We start from the raw sequence: 23,334 nt of genomic DNA, 5'->3' as shown, positions 1-23,334 counted from the left end.
TTTTATGGACATGTTTGTGCATGCCCATAGACACCCAGTCTAACGCTGTCACAGGCGATTCTAAAATAGTCAAAAAGTCGAGACAGGACCCATTATCAAAATTTCTAAGTCCACCACTCTATTTCATTCAAAACAAACTACAAAATAGACTCAAGGTGTTAAATACCGGAATTATCCTTTAAGAAATCATGTTCATTTCAAATACTTATATCACTGAAAACAGTAGTCTGGCCATGATATTGTCATTTAAAAAGTGAATTTGCAGCCCTCAACTGATGTTGATTGTGTCATTTTGTGTTTTTGGTCTGATGCGCCACCCTCCACCGATCTACCAATCACAAAGTCAGTAGTGCTGCGTTATCCGGGTTGCCAGCTCTGCTCTAGTTACCACAGCTGCAGCTACAAACATGTCGGATAAAAAATGTGCTGGATCCTATCTGGCAACCTCGAGTGAGCGATACACCGCTCTACAGTAATTTGAAAGTGATTGCAGTACCAGTTTTGGCCACAATCTTACAAACAGTTCCTTTAAAGGGATACTCCACTTTTTTTTGGAAATAGGCTCGTTTTACCACTCCCCCAGAGTTAAACAGTTAAGTTTTACTGTTTTCAAATCCATTCAGCCGATTTTCTGATATTTAGATGATATTTTGATTTTCTGATGAAGAATATCAGTAAACAGACCGTTTCTGGTCTCATTGACTTCTATAGTATATTTTTTCCTACTATTGAATTCAATGAGACCAGAAACTGTCTGGTTACTGATATTCTTCATCAGAAAATCGGCTGAATGGATTCGAAAATGGTAAAACTCAACTGTTTAACTCTGAGGGAGTGGTAAAATGAGCCTATTTCCAAAAAAAGTGGAGCATCCCTTAATTCAGATTTTGTTTCCAACAAGCGCAGTAAGTGGTCGACCAAACACAACAAATCGGACCGTCTGACCAATCAGAGCAGAGCAGACATGTGGGGCCAGATTTACTAAACAGGGCGAATTAGCATGAGAGCACAATTCTAAAAAATGTGTGAATTAAAAAACACTGATGCCGCAGATAATTTCCATACTGTCCAATGCAATCTACCAAGAGCAGCACAAATTAGCATCTGGTTTAAGACATCAAATAATATCGCAAATACCAGGGAATTGACTTGCGCAAACCTTAAATGATTGATTTAAAGACTCTCCTCGCATACATTTTGCATCTTAAAGAGAAACTCCTACAAATGCATTTGCAATAAGGTCTTTAGTAAGTCCTGACAATAGTTTGGTTTGCCCTGGTGTAAGCTGTTCGGAAATCTGGCCCTTATTTGTTTTTGTTTGCTCTCCATTAAATCTTATTGGTCTCCATCAGAAACAAATCCAAAAATTTAAATAAACAACTAAAGAAAATATTAAGTAGATCTCTCTCGAATTGTGTCTCCAGATAGAAGAGATCGAGAGAGAGATCATTAAGCAGGAAGAGAACGTGGATCCTGATTACTGGGAGAAACTCTTGAGGCATCACTACGAACAGCAGCAGGAAGATCTGGCCCGCAATCTTGGCAAAGGAAAGAGAGTCCGCAAACAGGTCAACTACAATGACGCAGCTCAGGAGGACCAAGGTACAATCCATCTCTTCCTACAGATTGAATTTCAATAATGTCTTAGTGTTTGGTATGTCGCATTTTACTACACTAACCATGTTTCCATCAACCTATTTTTATGCAATTTTTTTGGGGATATCGCATCAAAACCACTGGATGGAAACGCCAAGATGCACATAAATTAAAAAATGGGGATAAAAAAACGTATTATTGAGGTGGATATACTTTTTATCTGATAAGAATACATTCGTTTAATCTATGATGGAAACACATTTAATACACAAATCCTTTGATGCACATTAAAAAAACGTACGTGACTTCATAACTAACTAGTGGACCAATTTCATCGCACAGCATCTCAAATATTGGTTTGATCATTCTGAAACGCCTCAGCCAAAGTCTGTTCACAAACAACAACATCCGAACACAAGATAACATGCTAATTTGATTTAAAGGAGTTGTTGACTTTTAAAAAAACTTTATGTCATCCAAGATGTCCATGTCTTTCTTTCTTCAGTCTTTGATGGTTTTTGATGAAAACATTCCAGCATTTTTCTCCATATAATGGAATTCAATGGGAACCAAACAGTTCAAGATCAAAAAGACTGTTTCAGTGCAAACTGCAAACTGTTCAAAGGGCTTTAAACGATTCCAGACGATGAATAAGGGTCTTATTAAGCGAAACGATCGCTCTTTTAAAAAAAAAACAAATTTTAAGTTTTATAAGCTCAAATGGTCGCCTTGCTCTGTTCTGTGATGTGCGACTCTCCTGTTTGAACTCGTTTATCAAAATGAACGAATCTTTTTTGTGTCATTTGGTTCATTTAATGAACGAGTTGACTCGGGAAAAGATTCATTCATTTTGATGAACGAGTTCGAACAGGAGAGTCATGAATGCTCATCACAGAACAGAGCAAGGCGACCATTTGAGCTTATAAAACTTAAACTTTGTTGTTGTTTTTTTTTTAAATGAGCGATCGTTTCGCTTGATAAGACCCTTATTCATCGACTGGAATCGTTTAAAGCTGCACTGAAACTGTCTTTTGGACCTTGAACCGTTTGGTTCCCATTGAAGTCCATTATATGGAGAAAAATCCTGGAATGTTTTCATCAAAAACCTTAATTTCTTTTCGACTGAAGAAAGAAAGACATGGACATCTTGGATGACATGGGGGTGAGTAAATTATCAGCAAAAGTTTTTTTTTAAAGTGAACTACTCCTTTAAGAAATTATTTTATGTCCGACATGGGTTAAAGTAAATCCCAGATTTTCAGTGTGGTCTCAGACTTTTGGACCCCACTGTATTCTAATTAGCCCATTCTTCTTGCCTTTTATTACGATAAACCATGTTTATGCTTGTCACATAAATGCAGCATATTACCTCTTTTAAATCTCCGAAATTACATCTCGTAGCAGTTTCATTCTCGGCATGTGGTTTACTACTTTACTTTTGATTGAGTGGGAAAGAAAAAGCATATCCCACACACTGCTGCTTCGGTCAGGTTAGAACAGCCACATGCAGCGGACTCAAAAACAGCTACATCCACAACACCCAGGGGATGCCGAAGTGTGGCAGCTTTTCATTTATGTGTCAAAACGAGACAAACAAAATGGTCTGGAAAAAGACAAATAACAGAAGGTTTTCTCCAGAAAGAAGAAATATAGAATTTATGGTTTCGCAGTGGTGCTTACGGCTGCGTAATTACAGTGATAACTAAGATAAACTGTAAGTACACATACTTTTCTTTGTGTATCCAAGCATCCTGACTTGCAAGGTTGTAATGTTGTGGCATACCCTCTGCAGAATATATTACAAATGCAATCCACTGGCCTTTTTTAAAATCCGAGAGTTCACTAATTGACTTTTGTGGGTTGTGATTTTTTTGGTTTAAGCGGCCCTTTGTTTCCCTGTAGGGCTCAGTCTCGTTGACAGTAGCCATGTTTCCATCGACACGTTTTTATCCGAATTAAGTGATATCGAATGAAAAATGCCTTATGGAAACAGTAAAATTCGATGAAATTTCATGACAATCGACTCAAATGAAATACGTTCGGTCTCATCGGATTTTCTCTTGATCGATATACGGCTAATGCGATAAAAGCTGATGGAAACGTTATTTGCCGAATAAATAATGAATTGCGATTAAGTTTTATACCCTTTTATGGTTGCAACACGTCAGAAGACGAGTTCATTTCCGGCCAGTCTGTTTGCGCACACATGGCGGATGTCAACAAAGACAGATGTAAGTGGACAAAGCAAAAAGATGCTTCAACCAAAGGGTTTCCGTGAACCACGATCTCCCAGAACTGATGGAGCGCTGTCGTTCCCACACCACAGTCACCTCCGCTGTCGTCGGGCATACGTGCATCGTCATCATCATAGCAATGTTTATAGCGTCGCTGTTTTCTTGGGTTAGTTTTGCTTGTTTTTACGTGGCTTGGTTGAATTGTAATGTAGAATGTGGTCTGTTATTTCTAGTTAACAGACTGCGGCGCTGCTAGTGTAACACACCGTTGCCATGGACGCAGTTCAGAGACGGAACAGACTATTTTCTTTAGCAGAAGCAATACTCCTTTTTCAAATCAATAAACTCGTTTTTAAGTCAATATTTTGTGTCAAATTATTTATTTATTTATTTATTTGGTAGATTTATATGTAGGCTAATAAGCAGGATAATATAGCGAGGCGGTTGTTATAGCGAATACAACCTACAACAACCGCCTCGCAAACATTATCCCATTCATATGTCGCAATCAGCTCGCACATAAGCATTATTAGCCTTCAACTTGTGAAATATTGATCATTTTTGGTAGATGGCGCGATCCGTTTTGTCTAACAAAACTTTTTTCGCAAAAGTTTTTGCTTGAATGTTGTTCGATTCAGTGCGAAAATAAATGGAAACACCTTAAAATGTCTCAAATCAATTCGATATACCAATTTGATCGCAAAACAGCATGTGACGTCATTACGTACAGGTTTTTATTCGCTTTAAAGCCGTTGGATGGAAACACACTTTCACCAGCTTTATCCGCATGAGTTTTTTCACCGAATTTCAGATAATTCGATTGACAAGTGGATGGAAACATGGCTAGTGTGCATGTGTGTGGATGGTTAGATAATTGGAGATACAGAACATTTAGTCACAAAAGAGTCAAATCTGAAATAATCACATCTGTCTCACAGTTGCCAAACTAATTTATTAGATTTTGAGGGATCCGGTGCATGGAAATTGTTTGACCACTGCTGAACACACTCTGTACTATGGTTTGGATTTAGTGTTCATTACTGACGTGCTCTTTTCTATGTGCTGTTGCAGAGTGGCATGCTGACATTTCAGATAACCAGTCAGAATACTCTGTGGGCTCAGAGGAGGAGGATGAGGACTTTGACGAGAGACCTGAGGGTGAGAACCGCACTGACACACTCTTACTGCCCATTCCCACATTGTTGATGGACTGGATCTACTCCATGATCATCGTTCTGGATCCGATATAAACGTGATTTTCTCAATGGAAACACTTCAACACTAACAATCCAAAAAATAAAGCCCTATTCGCATGGGATTAGTATTATCTGGTGACCTATAGTAATTTGTAATAATTGCAGAGTTTGTATTTTAACTTAAAGGATTAGTTCACTTTAAAAAAAAAACTTTTGCTGATAATTTACTCACCCCCATGTCACCCAAGATGTCCACGTCTTTCTTTCTTCAGTCGAAAATAAATAAGGTTTTTGATGAAAACTTTCCAGGATTTTCTCCATATAATGGACTTCAATGGGAACCAAACGGTTCAAGGTCCAAATGAGAGTTTCAGTGCAGCTTCAAAGGGCTTTAAACGACACCAGACGATGAATAAGGGTCTTATCTAGGACCCTTTGAGTCATGACTCAAAAAAAAATGTCATTTTGATGAACGAGTTCGAACAGGAGAGTCACGAACGCTCATCACGGAACAGAGCAAGGGGAGAATTTGTGCTTATAAAACTTAAACTTTTTTATTTATTATTTAAATGAGTGATCGTTTCGCTTGATAAGACCCTTATTCACCGTCTGGTGTCGTTTAAAGCCCTTTGAAGCTGCACTGAAACTCTCATTTGGACCTTGAACCGTTTGGTTCCCATTGAAATCCATTATATGGAGAAAATCGTGGAACGTTTTCATCAAAAACCTTAATTACTTTTCGAATGAAGAAAGAAAGACGTCTTGGATGACATGGAGGGTGAGTAAATTATCAGCAAAAGTTTTTTTTAAGTGAACTACTCCTTTAATCCCGTGCGATGTATGTCTACGAATGCAACGCCATTGCCATCGAATCCAACTCAGAAATTCCAGGAGCGGCATGAACACACACATCGGATCTAACCGCTGCGAATACGATACACAATTTGGACTGTCAAGAATATTAGATCAGATTCCAATCGGATATACAAGTGATCGGATTTGGACTGACTAGCAGTGAGTTTGCACACACAAGCTCCACTCACAAATGTACAAATCTAGTTATAACTACTACACCCCACCCTACACATCTTTTGGCACCTATTAGACTTTAATTACATATTTTTTGTCCATTTGTATCACTTTTGGCACTGTATTGGGACGTCGTGTGGTTTTGTCAGGTTTTGCTATTCTTCTGGAGGCATATTCACAGTTTATGTATTGCAGCTGTTCAGGATAATGTATCCTTCCTGTGCTGTAACCCTGTTTCCTGATGCTGGCTCAGTGAGATGGACATGTTGAACTGATATCTTGGCTGACTCTCCTCTCCCCCCGTCCAGGTCGCAGACAGTCACGCAGGCAGCTCAGAAACGAAAAGGATAAACCACTTCCACCCCTGTTGGCCAGAGTGGGTGGCAACATTGAGGTATGGCTTATTTGTTTATGTCTAGTTTTTCTTTATTTGTTCGTTTGTTTTGGCCCAACTATTGCAAACGGCCATATAAAGACATCCTTGAGCTTAGTGTAAAATCAACATAAACCCATTGGTCACAGTTTAATGTGGATAATAGTGTATTTTCCCAGTGTTTGCTTATCTATCTGGCCAGTATATACAGCGTCTCTGAATGCGTGCCACTCATAATTAAATTGACTGACACACAGCTGGAGATAAATCTTTACCAGTTTTGAGAATTGCCCAGTGATGTTTCATAATGGCAATAAATTCATGTCTGTTTTTCATATGAGGTCTGATTAGATTAAAGCAATTTACATAAATGTTAAATCTGGTTGATCGTGTGTCTGTGTGTTTGGGTCAGGTATTGGGCTTTAACACGCGCCAGAGAAAAGCCTTCCTGAATGCCGTCATGCGATGGGGGATGCCCGCTCAGGACGCCTTCACCTGCCAATGGCTCGTGCGAGACCTCCGCGGCAAGAGCGAGAAAGAGTTCAAGTAGGACTTTCTTTTCCAGTAGATGTGTTTGGAATATGTAATTAGTCAAGCTCGCATCAGTGACTCTGAGCTGATCCACGTCTACCTATAGGAATACGACGTCTATCGCTGTATTCATATATATAAGCTCCTTCAGTATCATTAGCATCTATCGTGTTCTCAGGAGCTTATTACGCTCCTCCATCCCCGGCTCCTCCTCTCGTCTGTCAGGATTTGGCATTTGGATTGCCCCTGAATCATCAGACTAAAATTCTCTAATTACGTTGTGCATTAAGTAAGGGTTAATGCCCGACGAGGTGTCCATTTTCTAGGTATTAATGGATGGCGGCGAGGCCATTAAAGGGATAGTTCACTTTGAAATTAATTTTTAATATGTTTTAGCTTAGCTCAAGGGCATCCAAGATGTAGGTGTCTTTGTTTCCGCTGTAGTTTCAATTTTGATATTTTTAGGTCAAACCGTTCTTGTCTGTCAGTCATATAATGGAGGTCTATGGTCACCACCTCAAAGAGCGTGCACAGAGAAGTCCAAGTGTAAGTACACATTGATGGCCTAAGACACGAAACGAGCGGTTTGTGTGAGAAAACGAACAGGATTTATATCGTTTTTACCTCTTGTAACCACAGACACGTCCAAGGGCGCTTCTGTCTGCACAAGCACCGGAAAGCGCCAGAAAAATGATCTCTTGCTCATTGTTTACACAGAGATTTCGGAAGTGTCACCCTTCACTGTGAAGATCTAAACATTTTTAGATATACATGAAATCGCAATGGAAGACGATTTCTATATATCATCAGACAACGTTGAATTTTTTTCGCAATCGCGCGAGAGATCAATTCTGGCGCAAGACCGAAGCGCCCGTGCCTTCAGATTACTTGGATGTGTCTGTGGTTAGAAGAGGTAAAAACGATATAAATACTGTTCGTTTTCTCACACAAACCGCTCGTTTCGTGTCTCAGGCCATCAATGTGTACTTACATTTACGAGTCATTAAATCATGTTTAATTTGGACTTCTCTGTGCATGCTCTTTGAGGTGGTGACCATAGACCTCCATTATATGACTGACAGACACGAACGGTTTGACCTAAAAATGTCAAAATTGAAACTACTGTGGAAACAAAGACACCTACATCTTGGATGCCTTTGGTAAGATAAAACATATCAAAAATTAATTTCAAAGTGAACTATCCCTTTAATGCCTAGACAATGGACACCTGGTCGGGCATTAACCCGCATATACCATGGTCCCTTGCTAAATAACACATTTTTAATTAGTTTTACAATCGAAATTTAACGTTTTTACAAACTATATCTTGGTTTCCCTGGTTACGCCTGACAGTTTATTTAGCAACCGGCGATATTCAGCCCTTCAGTTTAGCTAACTTACGAGCCAGAAAGTGAATGTATTATAAGGCTTTGTCTAGCCATGGGCGTTACACTTTCGTTTTTTTAACCTATAATTAAAACACACGGGTAGGCATAGTATAACGGCTAACTAGATGTTTGTTTTGAATAAATTGTAAACGGATACTTTGACTGCCTGTTGCTATGGTTACTCAAAGCTGATGTAGCCAGCGCATTTATTTATTAATTTCGAACGGTAAACAGTCAGTTTCACCAGAACTCCTTTACTAGTTGTCCTCTATCACTGCAGCCAATCAGAATCGAGTATTCACCCAGACCATGGTATAAAATGAATTAATGGTACTGTATTTACAATACATTCTTGTTGGTTGCATGCTAGGCTGCCCAGAACAGAACCATACCGCCAATCCTAACTGTATGCTAATGCTAACGGTCAATCGTATTTGACGATAAGGGCCCTGACAGAATGACGTGTAAACTTCAGACTTGGCTTCTGCTAAGGAAACGTTATTTTTTTTCCTTTGTTTCTTTGGCAGGGCGTACGTATCTCTCTTCATGAGGCACCTCTGCGAGCCGGTGGCTGACGGTTCGGAGACGTTCGCTGACGGTGTCCCGCGTGAGGGGCTCTGCAGGCAGCCGGTTCTCACGCGTATAGGGGTCATGTCTCTGGTTAAGAAAAAGGTCAGTGCTAATGAGCTGTGGATGGATCGTGATGGCTGACTACTGTAGATGATTAAAATATATGATATAATTATGTACTAGTGTTGGACGATACTTTATTCCCATGGTTAGAGATCACTGATATGTAAAGTTTATCGTGGGACTTTTTAGTTTGCTAATTTATTTGCTCATTATTTTTTTATTATTAATATTTTTTGATTATTAACTCATTAATTTGCTTGTTTATTTAATAATTTAATTATTATTATTATTTTTTTTGTTATTACTGGAAATAACGCGTGTGAAATTTAGAGACCAAATATGTAGTTGGTGATGAAGAAACATCACAATATTGGAAATATTTCAGTTTTGAACTAGTTCATCATCACGATAAAATATCGATTCTCTCGATTTTTTACCGATCTCAATACCATTCCTGGCCTTTGTCGCCTTTTTCCACCTTTGTCGCCATTGGCTTGGCTTGCTTAGTTGGGACATTAAATTTAACTTTTAATTTAATATTAAACAATAATATTGATCTGCCTGCATTGACACTATTATACAAGAACTGGACGATGACATAAATAAATAAATGAACTAAATTACTAACTTTTTTGCATTATTTTTTTCTGTTTTCTCTGTAAAGCTGATTTGAAACAATCTGTATTATAAATAGCGCTATATAAATAAATGTGAATTGACTCAAAATATTCTGTGATAAAATTTGATTCAGGACTATATCGAACGATTAAAATTTAGATATTATGTGCCAAGTTTACACAACCAGTTACATTTTTATTAACTCACATTTGCAACCAAAGTATATAACATGCATGTTTAATTACACTCTTTGAAAATTACACAGTCTCTCCCAATTGGGACATTTACAAACAGAAGAGTTGCAAAAACAAATAACTACATTTTTGTTCATAAATCATCAATCATTTTTTTTATTTTTTTTTATTGTCCATTCCAAGTAATATCAATCAAACAGCAGCTGGATTGTTTTAAGTAATAATAACTCAAAAAATACAGGTAACTTACAAAATTAAAGTAAGCTAATCTATCTAATCTTATTATCCTTGCATCGCATGTTTTTATTCAGTTGATCAAAACAAGTGACAGTAAAGAGTTTTACATTGTTACAAAAAATAAATGCAAAAATAAACATAAGCTACATTTTGAAACTTTTTATAAAAAAAAAAAAACTATAAAAATATGTATCAAGGTTTTCATCATTGATAGACTGCACTAATGGCTGCTGAAAATACAGCTTTTCCATTACAGGAATAGATTACATTTTTAAATATAGTTGTAAGATTGTAATAATATTTCATAGTATTGCTGTTCTGACTGTATTATGATTAGATAAAAGCAGCCTTGGTGAGAATAAGAGACTTATGACAAAAACATAAAAATATCTTAACGACCCCAAACTTTTGACCGGTAATATATTGTCTTGATACTGATATTTTAATGGTGCTTCATAAAACCCTCTTGGATGAGCTTGAATCCTCGCTGCTACAGCCACTCACTTTCAGACAGACATCACTGATCATGTTTAAGTGTTTCCCTAAAATAATACGCTTTCATAGTTTCTTATCTGTTTTTGGAAGCAAAACTGTCTTATTCAAGCTTGGTCTTCTAGTTGAGACTAATTAGTTGTAGTTTAATAACCTTTTATAACTCACAACAATGAATGAAAAGCATAAAATAAAAGGTTCAGTTCATAGATAGATAGACACACAGACCGACTGCATGAATGGTTGATTCATTGATATGTAATATTACACTTTCAGAAAAAAAGGTACAAAAGTTGTCACTGGGGCTGTACCTTTTCAAAAGCTAAACTTTTGTCCATTTCATGAGCTAATAAGTACATTTTAGTTGCTAATATGTACATTTTAGGTGGTAATATGTATATTTTAGGTACTAAAATGTAAATTTTAGGTGGTAATATGTACATTTTAGGAGGTAATATGTATATTTTAGGTACTAATATGTAAATTTTAAGTGTTAATATGTACATTTTATGTGCTAATAGGTACATTTTAGGTGGTAATATGTACATTTTAGGTGTTAATATGTCCATTTTATGTGGTAATATGTACATTTTAGGTGCTAATCTGTCAATTTCATGAGCTAATATGTCCATTTTAGGTACTAATATGTACAGTTTAGGTGTTAATATGTACATTTTAGGTGCTAATATGTACATTTTAGGTGCTAATATGTACATTTTAAGGGTTAATATGTATATTTTAGGTAATAATATGTACATTTTAGGTACTAATATGTTCATTTTAGGTGTTAATATGTCCATTTTATGTGGTAATATGTACATTTTAGGTGCTAATCTGTCAATTTCATGAGCTAATATGTCCATTTTAGGTACTAATATGTACAGTTTAGGTGTTAATATGTACATTTTAGGTGCTAATATGTACATTTTAGGTGCTAATATGTACACTTTGGGTGCTAATATGTACATTTTAAGGGTTAATATGTATATTTTAGGTAATAATATGTACATTTTAGGTACTAATATGTTCATTTTAGGTGTTAATATGTACATTTTAGGTGCTAATATGTACACTTTGGGTGCTAATATGTACATTTTAAGGATTAATATGTATATTTTAGGTAATAATATGTACATTTTAGGTACTAATATGTTCATTTTAGGTGTTAATATGTACATTTTAGGTGCTAATATGTACATTTTGGGTGCTAATGTGTACATTTTAAGTGTTAATATGTACATTCCTGTAATGGATAGATAGACACACAGACCGACTGCATGAATGGTTGATTGAGTTTTTGCTCTTGGTGAACTGAGGTGAAAGGGCAGGTTTCTATTTTTGTGTGTAGGTGCAAGAGTTTGAGCACATCAACGGTAAATGGAGCATGCCTGAGCTGAAGCCAGAGATCACTGTGGACTCCAAGAAATCTTCGAGAGCCTCTTCTCCTGCCATTAAGACAGACACTCCCACCCCTGAGCTGAGCTGTAACAACACACCGTGCACCTCCAAACCAGGTACAAACCCACCTGAAACTCTCACACGCAGCCCACAGAGAGAATCTCACACACACTGAGACTTTACCTGCCGTGACCTGTTCCCACAGCCACTCCCTCTCCTCCGCTCGAAAAGATAGAAAAGAGCGCCAAAGAGGTGGAGAAAGATGAGTGCGAGTCCCAGACAGAACCAGAAAGAGAGAGAGAGAAGGAAAAAGGAAAAGAAGGAAAGGAGGGGGAGAGTGTGGAAAGCACTGAACATGGAGAGGTAAGTGTGTGTGTGTGTGTATGTGCGTGTGGTTCAAGAAAACATTATGCAGTAATAACCCTACAAAGATGGCAAAATTTGAAATCCTTGTCCTTGTGTGGACCTTTTTTTGGTCTACTTTACAAAAAAAATAGATTTTAAATCATACTTAGTGATTTATTATTATTTTTTTTTTTGAAAATGTAAAAATGCAGAAAGTTTTCTGTGGTTTTAGAGGTTAAATATACAGTTTGTACAGAATAAAAATCATTATGTCTATGGAAGTCCCCATAAAACATGGAAAGCCAACGTGTGTGGGGGTGTGTGTGCTACATTTTGAGGAGTAAATTCAAAACCTGAAATCACCTAAATTGTGGAGACCATACTAAATAATGACAGAGTGGAAATACATAAATGTTTGGCTAATGTATAGGGTTGGGTATCGTTTGAATTTGAACGATTCTGATTCCGATTCCGATTCCTTGTTTCGATTCCGGTTCCTAACGATTCTCGATTCCGATTCTTTTAAGAGGGAGGGTCAAAAAAGTTTAGCTAACCTTGCTAACCAACGGCCTTTCTGAAGGAAATACTCCTTCTGTTACAAATTTTGCATTTTGCCGAGATTTCGTTATTTTTAGAAAAGTGAAGCCACACTTTGGACCGCCGACGTAAGCTACTCATGTTCGACTCGTGCGGTTATGCCAACACTTCCGGTAGACGCTTCTTCGTTGGTGTTGTTCAGCGGTTTCTTCTTCCGGTCGGCGGACTATGAATATCGAAACTATGAATCGAAATTTTAACTTTTGAACGATTCCGGGAAAAACGAAAAGTTAGTTCCGGTTCCAATCGATACTCGATTCTCGATACCCAACCCTACTAATGTACTTTCAAGATGGAGGGGCAACATGGCGAACGACATTAGATCCCCTTACCCGTATGTATTTTCAATGGCGTATTATACACTCACGAGAATACTTTATTACTTGAACGAAGTAAATATACATTAATGAGCACATATATTTTTGAAAGAACTGAGTGTTTTTAGCTAAGAATAAACTAAAAGGGAGTTCGAGGGATATACAGTACAATACAGAACAAAGGACAAATCATAAATATTACAAACAATCAACACATTGTTACACAATTAACAACAACAAAAAAGAATAAAATGACTTTAGTATAGTATCATCTGAAACATGAACAATTTAGTTCAAAATAAGAAGACAAACTATTTTTAAATATGTGAATTGATGTTAAAGAGTGTATATTTGAAGGTAAGTTATTACAGTCTGAAGGAGCCTTAAATAAACTACAGAAAATCTACAGAGATTATTGTATGCTGTATTAAACTTTAAAAAAAACTTTTGCTGATAATTTACTCACCCCCATCTCATGCAAGGTGTCCATTTCTTTCTTTCTTCAGTTGAAAAGAAATTAAGGTTTTTGATGAAAACATTCCAGGATTTTTCTCCATATAATGGACTTCATCGGGAACCAAATGGTTCAAGGACCAAATGAGAGTTTCAGTGCAAACTGCAAACTGTTCAAAGGGCTTTAAATGACACCAGACGATGAATAAGGGTCTTATCGAAAAAATGACTCATGACTCGAAAAAAAGATTTGTTCATTTTGGTGAACGAGTTTGAACAGGAGAGTCACGAACGCTCATCACAAAACAGAGCAAGCCGAGCATTTGTGCTTATAAAACGTAAACTTTTTTATTTTTTTAAATGACCGCTCGTTTCGCTTGATAAGACCCTTATTCATCATCTGAAATCGCTTAAAGCCCTTTTGCAGTTTGCACTGAAACTCTCTTTTAGACCTTGAACCATTTGGTTCCCATTGAAGTCCATTATATGGAGAAAAATCCTGGAATGTTTTCATCAAAAACCTTAATTTCTTTTCGACTGAAGAAAGAAAGACGTGGGCATCTTGGATGACATGGGGGTGAGTAAATTATCAGCAAAAGTTTTTTAAAAAAAAGTGAACTACTCCTTTAAGGGGTAGAAGGCTAGTTTTAGATGCCTTTTGATAAACAACATAAGTATAGTCAAAAAATGGCAACATCAGTTGTGTGGTGTGTTTCAGACACCAAGTGTACATCAACTACTGGATCGAAATAAAACACAGGTTGCAAAATTAAATTTGTGAAGAAGGTGGTCAATGTGAGATTTGAATATAAGTTCAGGATCAAGCCATGAACCCAAGTATTGAACTTTATCTTTACTTTAAAGATAAAAGAACTTTAAAGGCATAGTTCACCCTAATATGATTTTGCCTTCTGTCTTCATTTACTTACTCTCATGTGGAACATGTTTTTTTTTGTTTTTTTTTTTTGTTTTTGTCTGTGGGCACCAAAATTGTTTGGCTACCAACTTTCTTCAAAATATCTTCCTTTATGTTCTGCAGAAGAAAAAGTCATACAGATTTGGAACAACATAAGGGCGAATTAATGATCCCAAATCTCTAACAATCTTTTGCAAAGCGGGTGTTTTAACCACACGCAAAGCACTTTTGGCTATTTTCAGCTCCATTTAAACAAATCTAATGTAAAACAGCTCGGTTCCAGAATGGATCCCCGAAGAAGCAGGAGGCAAACAGTCCCAAATCCTGCATTAGTGACTGTCCTTTAGCCGAACATCTGCTATAATGTAATGAAATAAACATCTGTTTTGATATAATGAAATATTTATGATTTATTTGTTTTTGAATGTCTGTAAATGGCTTTTCCGGGACGCGAGTCTTTGTTTTCCAGACTGTACCTTCATGTAAAGACATGCGAAAGTCAAATAAAGAGAGTGTTTCTTTCTCTCCTTCTAGACTTCCACCACTGTGGAAGAGGGTGAGAAAGATCCCGCAACCAGTGAAAAAGCTCAGACATCTGAAAGTCCAACCACAGCATCCGATGACTCAAAAACGAAAGAAAATCCTGATATTTCTCAGTCTTCTCCGAATGAAAAGAGCGAGAGAGAGAAACAAGACGAGGAGAGCACTGAAAAAGACGCCTCCCCAGAGAAAACGTCTGATTCCCCGTCCATTAAAGATGAGAGCAGAGGTACCTGTGGAGGAAACTGGGGAAATCCGATTGGCTGTCAGTTTATTGTGAGTTGAGGGCTGATTGTTGCCTGTCATTGCAGAGGCTCTGAAAGGGGAGAAAAGAGAGAAGACCGGAGAAGAGAAAGAGAAGAGTGAAGTGACGACGACTCCTACAGAAACAACGGAAAAGAAAGAGAAGTTGGATCAATCTTCTGATGTCAAAAAAGGTGAATCTCTTTCTTTCTTAGCATTTTGTATGTTTCATAGTGGCGTAGAGGAGAATAAAAACTGAAGAAGTGCATCCAATTACTAAATTAAACATGATGTAAACCTGTTTTTTCCCATCGGGACACAGAGGAGGTGAAGGGTGAAAGGGATGCTGGGAAGGAGGGCCGAGGGCAGAGGGAGGAAGTGCCCAAAGGTAACGGCAAACCCACAGAGCGCCCACGGTTTATGTTCAACATCGCAGATGGAGGATTCACAGGTAAACTCAACCGTTGGTATCTGCCTGAATAAACTTGAATTAAACTTTAGTGTCAATTACCTCAGCTATTAAATAACGTGAGTGAATAATCATATCAAGACAATGCTGATACGACGAGTACTTGCAAATTAAACATTTAATGCTTTTAAAGGAGTAGTTCAATTTAAAAAATACTTTTGTTGATAATTTACTCACCCCCATGTCATCCAAGATGTCCATGTCTTTCTTTCTTCAGTCGAAAAGAAATTAAGGTTTTTGATGAAAACATTCCAGGATTTTTCTCCATATAATGGACTTCAATGGGAACCAAACGGTTCAAGGTCCAAATGAGAGTTTCAGTGCAAACTACAAACTGTTCAACGGGCTTTAAACGATTCCAGACGATGAATAAGGGTCTTATCACGCAAACTAATCGCTCATTTAAAAAAAAAAAAGTTTTATAAGCTCAAATGCTCGCCTTGCTCTGTTCTGTGACGCACGTTCGTGATTCTCCTGTTCAAACTCGTTCATCAAAATGAATGAATCTTTTCCAGAGTCAATTCAATTCGTTCGTTGAATGAGCCAAATGACACAAAAAAGATTCGTTCATTTTTGATAAACGAGTTCGAATAGGAGAGTCACGAACGTGCGTCACAGAACAGAGCAAGGCAACCATTTGAGCTTATAAATCTTAAACTTTATTTATTTTCTTAAATAAGCGATCGTTTCGCTTGATAAGACCCTTATTCATCGTCTGAAATCGTTTAAATCCCGTTGAACAGTTTGTAGTTTGCACTGAAACTGTCGTTTGCACCTTGAACCGTTTGGTTCCCATTGAAGTCCATTATATGGAGAAAATCCTGGAAATACCTTAATTTATTTTCGACTGAAGAAAGAATGACATGGACATCTTGGATGACATGGGGGTGAGTAAATTATCAGCAAAAGTTTTTTTTTTAAAGTGAACTACTCCTTTAAGAGCCTTCCAACAATATCTATTATGTAATACAATTTTGCTTGAAAAGAAAAGTCAGATTACACAGCCAATTTTGCAAGGCCGTCAATGGAGAAAGATGCTGTTTGCCTTCTGATGGTGTAATTATGGCATCTTCCAGTAGGGGCCAACAGGACCGTGTTTAGAAAAAAACAGTCGTTAACAGCACAGTAATGACACCCTGCAGCTTACGGATGCATTTTTGAAATTGATATTTATATGATATACAAATGGCTGGTTCGATAGCTCTACATCTTGACCTTTATCCATGTTTATCCTTCGTACTGCACATCACGCTAGTTAATTTTTTGCCAAGTGGTGACAACGAGCCAGGTAATTGTGTGGACATTATGTAAAGCTGCTCACTCATGTAAAGTGAAGCTTGCGCTGTTATGATAAAGCGCAGTGTGTTGTTGAGTAACATGACAGTGTGGTTACATTGTGAAGGAGCAGTTCGGCTTCTCTGCGCTTCCGCTGAGCGGTTTCAGCAGGAACGGCAAGCAGTGATTTCATCTGTCAGTGGTTTACAAAGACTTCCCTTAGATTATTTTCCATCGTTCACCATTGATTATTTCCTAAAATGACTTGTGTTGAAATGCGAAAACCTATGATTTCATGCATTCTGCTCATACTCATGGTCAATCAGTATGTAAATGTACACTCGTGTGTTTATATTTCGTGTGCAGATACTGTACAAGTGCATGCATCAGAATTTCTCTGCGAGACTAATAATATGAACTAGAATGTACATTTCCAGACGAAAATGTGAAGTGGTGCTTGCAGTGGCAAAACTCACCACCCGGTTGCTAGGGTGTTCTGGGTGGTTGCTAGTTGGTTGTCAGGGTATTCTGGGTGGTTGCTATGCAGTTGCTAGGGTATTATGGGTGGTTGCCAATGTGTTCTGGGTAGTTGCTAAGGTGTTGCTAGGTGGTTGCTAGGGTGTTCTGGGTGGTTGCTAGGGTGTTGCTAGGTTGTTGCTAGGCGGTTGTTAGGGTGTTCTGGATGGTTGCTAGGTGGTTGCTAGGGTGTTTCTAATGTGTTCTGGAAGGTTGCTAGGCAGTTGCTAGGGTGTTGCTCGGTGGTTGCTAAGGTGTTGCTAGGTGGTTGCTAGGGTGTTGCTAGGCGGTTGCTAGGGTGTTCTGGGTGGTTGCTAGGGTGTTGCTAGGTGGTTGCTAGGGTATTGCAAGGTGGTTGCTAGGGTGTTCTGGGTGGTTGCTAGGGTGTTGCTAAGGTGTTCTGGATGGTTGCTAGGCGGTTGCTAGGGTGTTGCTCGGTGGTTGCTATGGTGTTGCTAGGTGGTTGCTAGGGTGTTCTGGGTGGTTGCTAAGGTGTTGCTAGGTGGTTGCTATGGTGTTTGGGGTGGTTGCTAGGGTGTTGCTAGGTGGTTGCTAGGGTGTTGCTAAGGTGTTCTGGATAGTTTCTAGGTGGTTGCTAGGGTGTTGCTATGCGGTTGCTAGGGTGTTCTGGGTGGTTGCTATGGTGTTGTTAGGTTGTTGCTAGGGTATTCTGGGTAGTTGCTATGGTATTACTAGGTGGTTGGTAGTGTTCACATATGGTTATTATAGAGTTTTTATATTGTTCATGGCATGATTTAGCACTTAGCTAATCAATATTAGCATGTAGCTATTCACAGCTAGCATGTTTAGCATTTTGAAAGTTCTATGTGCTAGCATGAGTCAAAAGACCCAACCCCCATCGTGATACAATGTTCTGATGCTGAGATATAGCTGTTACAAAATGGTTGCTAGGGTACTCTGTTTGGTTGCTAGGGAGTGGCTTGGCAGCTTCCAATCATGAAGCTCCAAAGTCAATGTGAATGTATAAACCAACCCCCATCTCTATACGATGTTCTGATGCAGAGATGTAGGCCTTGCAAAATGGTTGCTAGGGTACTCTTTTTGGTTGCTAGGGAGTGGCTTGGCAGCTGCCAATCATGAATCTCCAAAGGCTGCTTGTCAGTATAATTGATATAATACAACTCCCAAGCCTGTATGACATTCAGAATGGAAGATATCCCTCTTTAAAATTTGGTTGCTAAGGTGCTCGATAATGGTTGCTAGGGTGTGGCCAGAAATTGTTGAGGTGATTCATGATTGGCTGTTTGCTACCCCGAGTCAAACGAGACCACCCTTGTGTTTCTATGACACTTCTATCCGGAGATATCCCTTTGATCTCTTTCAATGGAAGTCTATGGGAGTTGTTGCTAAGGTGCTCTATATGGTTGCTAGGGCGTGGCTTGATAGCTTCACAATGATCCTGAGAGACTGATTGGTCGTCTGAGTAAAATGAGCCCGCCCCCTTGTCTCTATGACACTATGATCCAGAGCTATGTTCAATACAAAATCCCTATCCAATTTACCATAGTAGGAAAAACACATGCATTTGATGGGACATCCTTCACCATAGTAAGTCAATGGGGAAAATTTTGGGTAGCTCCTGCCCCCCCAGGGGTGCAACTTTTACCCCATTGTGAGGTATGTTCTTACAGAGGCTGCCAGCCTCTTCAAATGTGGCAAATCACACGTTTTTCCGAAATCGTTGTTCGGAGCTATGAGTCGTCAAAGTTTGTCTCAATGTTAAGTCTATGGGATTTTTTGGAAATTTGTTCGCCCCTGGGTCGAACACCGTACCCCCGATCTCTGATAAAAGTGATAGGACACTTCAATAGGCCGCACGATTTGATGCCTCATTCATGGGTCTGTGACAAAAACTGTGGACGTAGGAGTGCGCCAAACTTTTTCCTGGAATAGTATAATGCTATACTAGAAATTTTAAATAACATTGGGGTCAATGGGGGAAAATTTGGGCAGCTCCTGCCCCCCAGGGGTGCAACTTTTACCCCATTGTGAGGTATGTTCTTACAGAGCCTGTCAGCCTCTTCAAATGTGGTAAATCGCAGGCTTCTGTGAAATCCTCGCTCGGAGCTATGATTCGTCAAAGTTTGTCGCAATGTTAAGTCTATGGGATTTTTGGGAAATTTGTTCGCCCTTCGGGCGAACATCGTACCCCCGATCGCTTAGAAAAGTCATAGCACACCATTCCCGAATAATCCGCACGTTTTGAGACCTCATTCATGGGTGTGTGACAAAAACTGCGGGAGGAGTAGCGCGTCAAACTTTTGGGCCGACTCAAAAAACACAATAGTAATAGTGTTGCCTTGCTTTCAGCAAGCACCACTAATAATTGGTGTGTGTGGTGAGGGTGGATACTATAATAGGACTATTGGGAATTATAGGTGCGCCATTTCCCATTAAAATCTGAGATTTGTCTTTAAAAAGGAGTCTAATGACTAACACACTGAACTGTCTAATATGATTCATCACCTGACTAAGATCATCAGGGAAAAATTTGAATTTGGGTTTGTTTTTTTTACCATTTCAAACTCCCAGAGATTAATAAAATGCCATAAAAATCCATACGTTTTTTATGACCCGTTCATGATCAGATACCAGATAGATACTCAAATCCAACACCTGTAATCTCAACAACCCTCATTTAGCAAGCTTAAGCTAGTGGTCAATCTCTGGTCTATTATTATTTCTTAGATTTTTCCCAGCCGCAGTCGCTATAAATAGCTTCATTTCCCAGAAGCAAATCACTTTGCATAGTTGAATTTACAACTTTAAAAGAGAACAACTAAACATCAAGGGGTTTATACTTACTGTAGCTATAAACATTTCACCAGCATCGATAAAACATTTCAAGCAAACACTTGAGCACACAGCCTGCTCTCTGGACAAATCATTTCGTTTATACGCATACGCATTGCTAGCTGTGTTGCCTTTTGTTTATTTACTCGTCAGCTGGTATAATATAAATGGATGGTAACTGATATCTGGCCGGGTTGTGCTTTTCTCTTTCGCACAGAGCTTCACACTCTTTGGCAGAACGAGGAGCGGGCGGCCGTTTCGTCAGGCAAGATCAACGAGATCTGGCACCGGCGACACGACTTCTGGCTGCTGGCAGGCATCGTTTGGTATCCTTGAAGATAGGCTGCTGTCACCGTAGAAACAATCCAGTTCCTTTAATGTATATTTATACTGCGCTTGCTAAATGAACAGTTTGTTTAGAGCTCAAAGCCAAGAAGAACAAGGCAATAAAATGAGAGTTCCTGCACATACATTTATATTGCTTTAGCGAACATTACAGGCAGCTAATTTATTTAATTTTTTTCATTGGAAATAAAGATCTTTTTAGTATCGTTCACAGGCTTCCTACGCCTATGGAATTTGATTTGAGTAATGCATTTCTAAAATATCCACAAGTTTCCGAGGGGCGCTCCTGTAAAAAATAAAGTGGGTGAAACTTGCGCTGAGGCGGCGGAAGTAGCATTCCAATGGTATTTTGTGTGTTAGTTAGCGCAGAGGCTAGCTGTTTTTCTGAGAATTATTTTACTATTTAAAGACGCAAATCTTTATGAGAGATCTCGTTACAGAACTCATGGACAACATGTACTGTTTGCCGTTGTACGTATAACCGGACTAAACTAATTAAGTGGCTTAAACGTGATTGTTTTGAACATAAGCCGAAAACGAAAGCAGAGTGATCAAGGTTCAAGGTCCAAAAGAGAGTTCAAGTACAAACTGCAAACTGTTCAAAGGGCTTTAAACGATTCCAGACGATGAATAAGGGTCTTATCTAGCAAAACGATCGCTCATTTAAAAAAAAAAAAAAGTTTGTTTTGCAAGCTCAAATGCTGATGTGATGCACGTTCGTGACTCTCCTGTTCGGACTCAAAATGAACGAATCTTTTTCCGAGTCAATTTGTTCGTTTCGTTTGTTAAACGAACCAAATGACTCAGAAAAAGATTAGTTAAAAAAATGCTGTTTGAACCATTTAGTCTATAGACGTCTACAGAGAGCTTGAGTGTGGAGAAATGTGTAGAAAGCCTGATCCTTGACCTGTTGCAGTCATGGCTACGCCCGGTGGCAGGACATTCAGAACGACCCTCAGTTCGCCATCGTCAACGAACCTTTCAAAACTCAAGCCAACAAGGGAAACTTCTTAGAGATGAAAAACAAGTTCCTGGCCAGACGGTTTAAGGTATGTTGTAAATGAAGAATATATATATATATAAAAAAGTTTAGTTTAGTTTAGTTTCTTTTTGTTTGTTGTGATATCCGGGGTGAAGTTTAAAGGTGCAGTTCACTTTTAAAAAACCTTTTGCTAATAATTTACTCACCCCCATGACATCCAAGATATCCATGTCATTCTTTCTTCAGTCGAAAAAACATTCCTGAATTTTTCACCATATAATGGACTTCAATGGGAACCAAACGGTTCAAGGTCCAAAAGACAGTTTCAGTGCAAACTGCAAACTGTTCTAAGGGCTTTAAATGATTTAAGACGATGAACAAGGGTTTTATCAAGCGAAACGATCGCTCATTTAAAAAAAAATTACGTTTTATAAGCTCAAATGGTCGCCTTGCTCTGTTCTGTGACGCTCGTTTGTGACTCTCCTGTTCGAACTCGTTGTTCAAAATGAACAAATCTATGCTTGTGTCATTTGGTTCATTTAACGAACGAAATGAACGAATTGACTCAGAAAAAGATTTTGTTCATTTTGAATTGGAGAGTCACGAACTAGCATCACAGAACAGAGCAAGGCGACCATTTAAGCTTATAAAACTTAAACTTTGTTATTTATGTTTTAAATTATCGATCGTTTTGCTTGATAAGACCCTTATTCATCGTCTTGAATCGTTTAAAGCCCTTTGAACAGTTTGCACTGAAACTGTCTTTTGGACCTTGAACCATTTGGTTCCCATTGAAGTCCATTATATGGAGAAAAATGCTGGAATGTTTTCATCAAAAACCTTAATTTCTTTTCGACTGAAGAAAGAAAGACACGGACATCTTGGATGGCATGGGGGTGAGTAAATTATCAGCAAAATTTTTAAAAAGTGAACTACTCCTTTAATTCAGTTTCATTGTGGCTTTTGTAGTTATACTTGTATTTTCTTGCGTTTGAAAGCGGCTTCTTTGTTTTGTCATTTGTATCATAATTATATATTCTTTCTCTACCTTTTGTTCTGCTGTTTGTCTGACTCCTGCCCGGGAGATTTTTATCTCTACATGTCGACGCGTCACAATCGCAAACACAAGATCTGAATATGCTGACACTCGTCTTGTGAAACAGCCCAGTCTCTCGTTGTTTTTCCTGTTTTTCTTTTCATCACATGTTTCATATCCTTTTCTCTACATCCTCCTTTTTCTTTTCTCAGCCTCCCTTGCTCTTTTCCTCTCGCTCTGTCTTTCTCTTCTTCTCTTACATAATTTCGATTGCGTTGAGCAACCTGAGAGCCGCTGTTTTTCCAGTGGAACTTCTTTTAATTGGAAGCTGGTGCTTTCTCATGCTCGTAAATCACTGGAATGGTTTATCGTTCCAGACGTAATTCTTCTGTCAATTCTGGTCAATTTCTTAAATTCCCTTTTATTTCGTGGCCTGCTTTCCTCCGTGTTTCGCTCTCGCTCGATCCAGCTCTGTGTTCTCAGTCTTTGTCTTTTTTTAAACCCTCTCAGCCGCTTTTCTCTTTCACACATGATGCTTTTTTTCCTCACTTTGTCTTTTTTGAGACT

General features: G+C 38.4%; 1 protein-coding gene across 4 annotated transcripts in view; it reads left to right on the top strand.

Annotated features, from left to right (window-relative positions):
- chd3 (chromodomain helicase DNA binding protein 3) overlaps positions 1 to 23,334 on the top strand; it is an 80,057-nt gene that overhangs the window by 31,753 nt on the left and 24,970 nt on the right. For all 4 annotated transcript variants that reach the window (XM_039658789.2, XM_039658787.2, XM_039658786.2 and 1 more), the window contains exons 25-36: positions 1,425 to 1,602; positions 4,902 to 4,988; positions 6,364 to 6,449; positions 6,841 to 6,974; positions 8,875 to 9,019; positions 11,870 to 12,035; positions 12,125 to 12,282; positions 15,082 to 15,316; positions 15,399 to 15,524; positions 15,653 to 15,781; positions 20,622 to 20,730; positions 21,666 to 21,798. In XM_039658789.2, coding sequence (XP_039514723.2) covers positions 1,425 to 1,602; positions 4,902 to 4,988; positions 6,364 to 6,449; positions 6,841 to 6,974; positions 8,875 to 9,019; positions 11,870 to 12,035; positions 12,125 to 12,282; positions 15,082 to 15,316; positions 15,399 to 15,524; positions 15,653 to 15,781; positions 20,622 to 20,730; positions 21,666 to 21,798 — 1,686 coding nt within the window. The remainder of the gene's footprint in view (positions 1 to 1,424; positions 1,603 to 4,901; positions 4,989 to 6,363; positions 6,450 to 6,840; positions 6,975 to 8,874; positions 9,020 to 11,869; positions 12,036 to 12,124; positions 12,283 to 15,081; positions 15,317 to 15,398; positions 15,525 to 15,652; positions 15,782 to 20,621; positions 20,731 to 21,665; positions 21,799 to 23,334) is intronic.

This window comes from Pimephales promelas, chromosome 1, assembly GCF_988280905.1.
Source record: "Pimephales promelas chromosome 1, fPimPro1.hap1.1, whole genome shotgun sequence".
NCBI lineage: Eukaryota > Metazoa > Chordata > Actinopteri > Cypriniformes > Leuciscidae > Pimephales > Pimephales promelas.
This window is presented reverse-complemented; position numbering and strand designations above follow the sequence as displayed.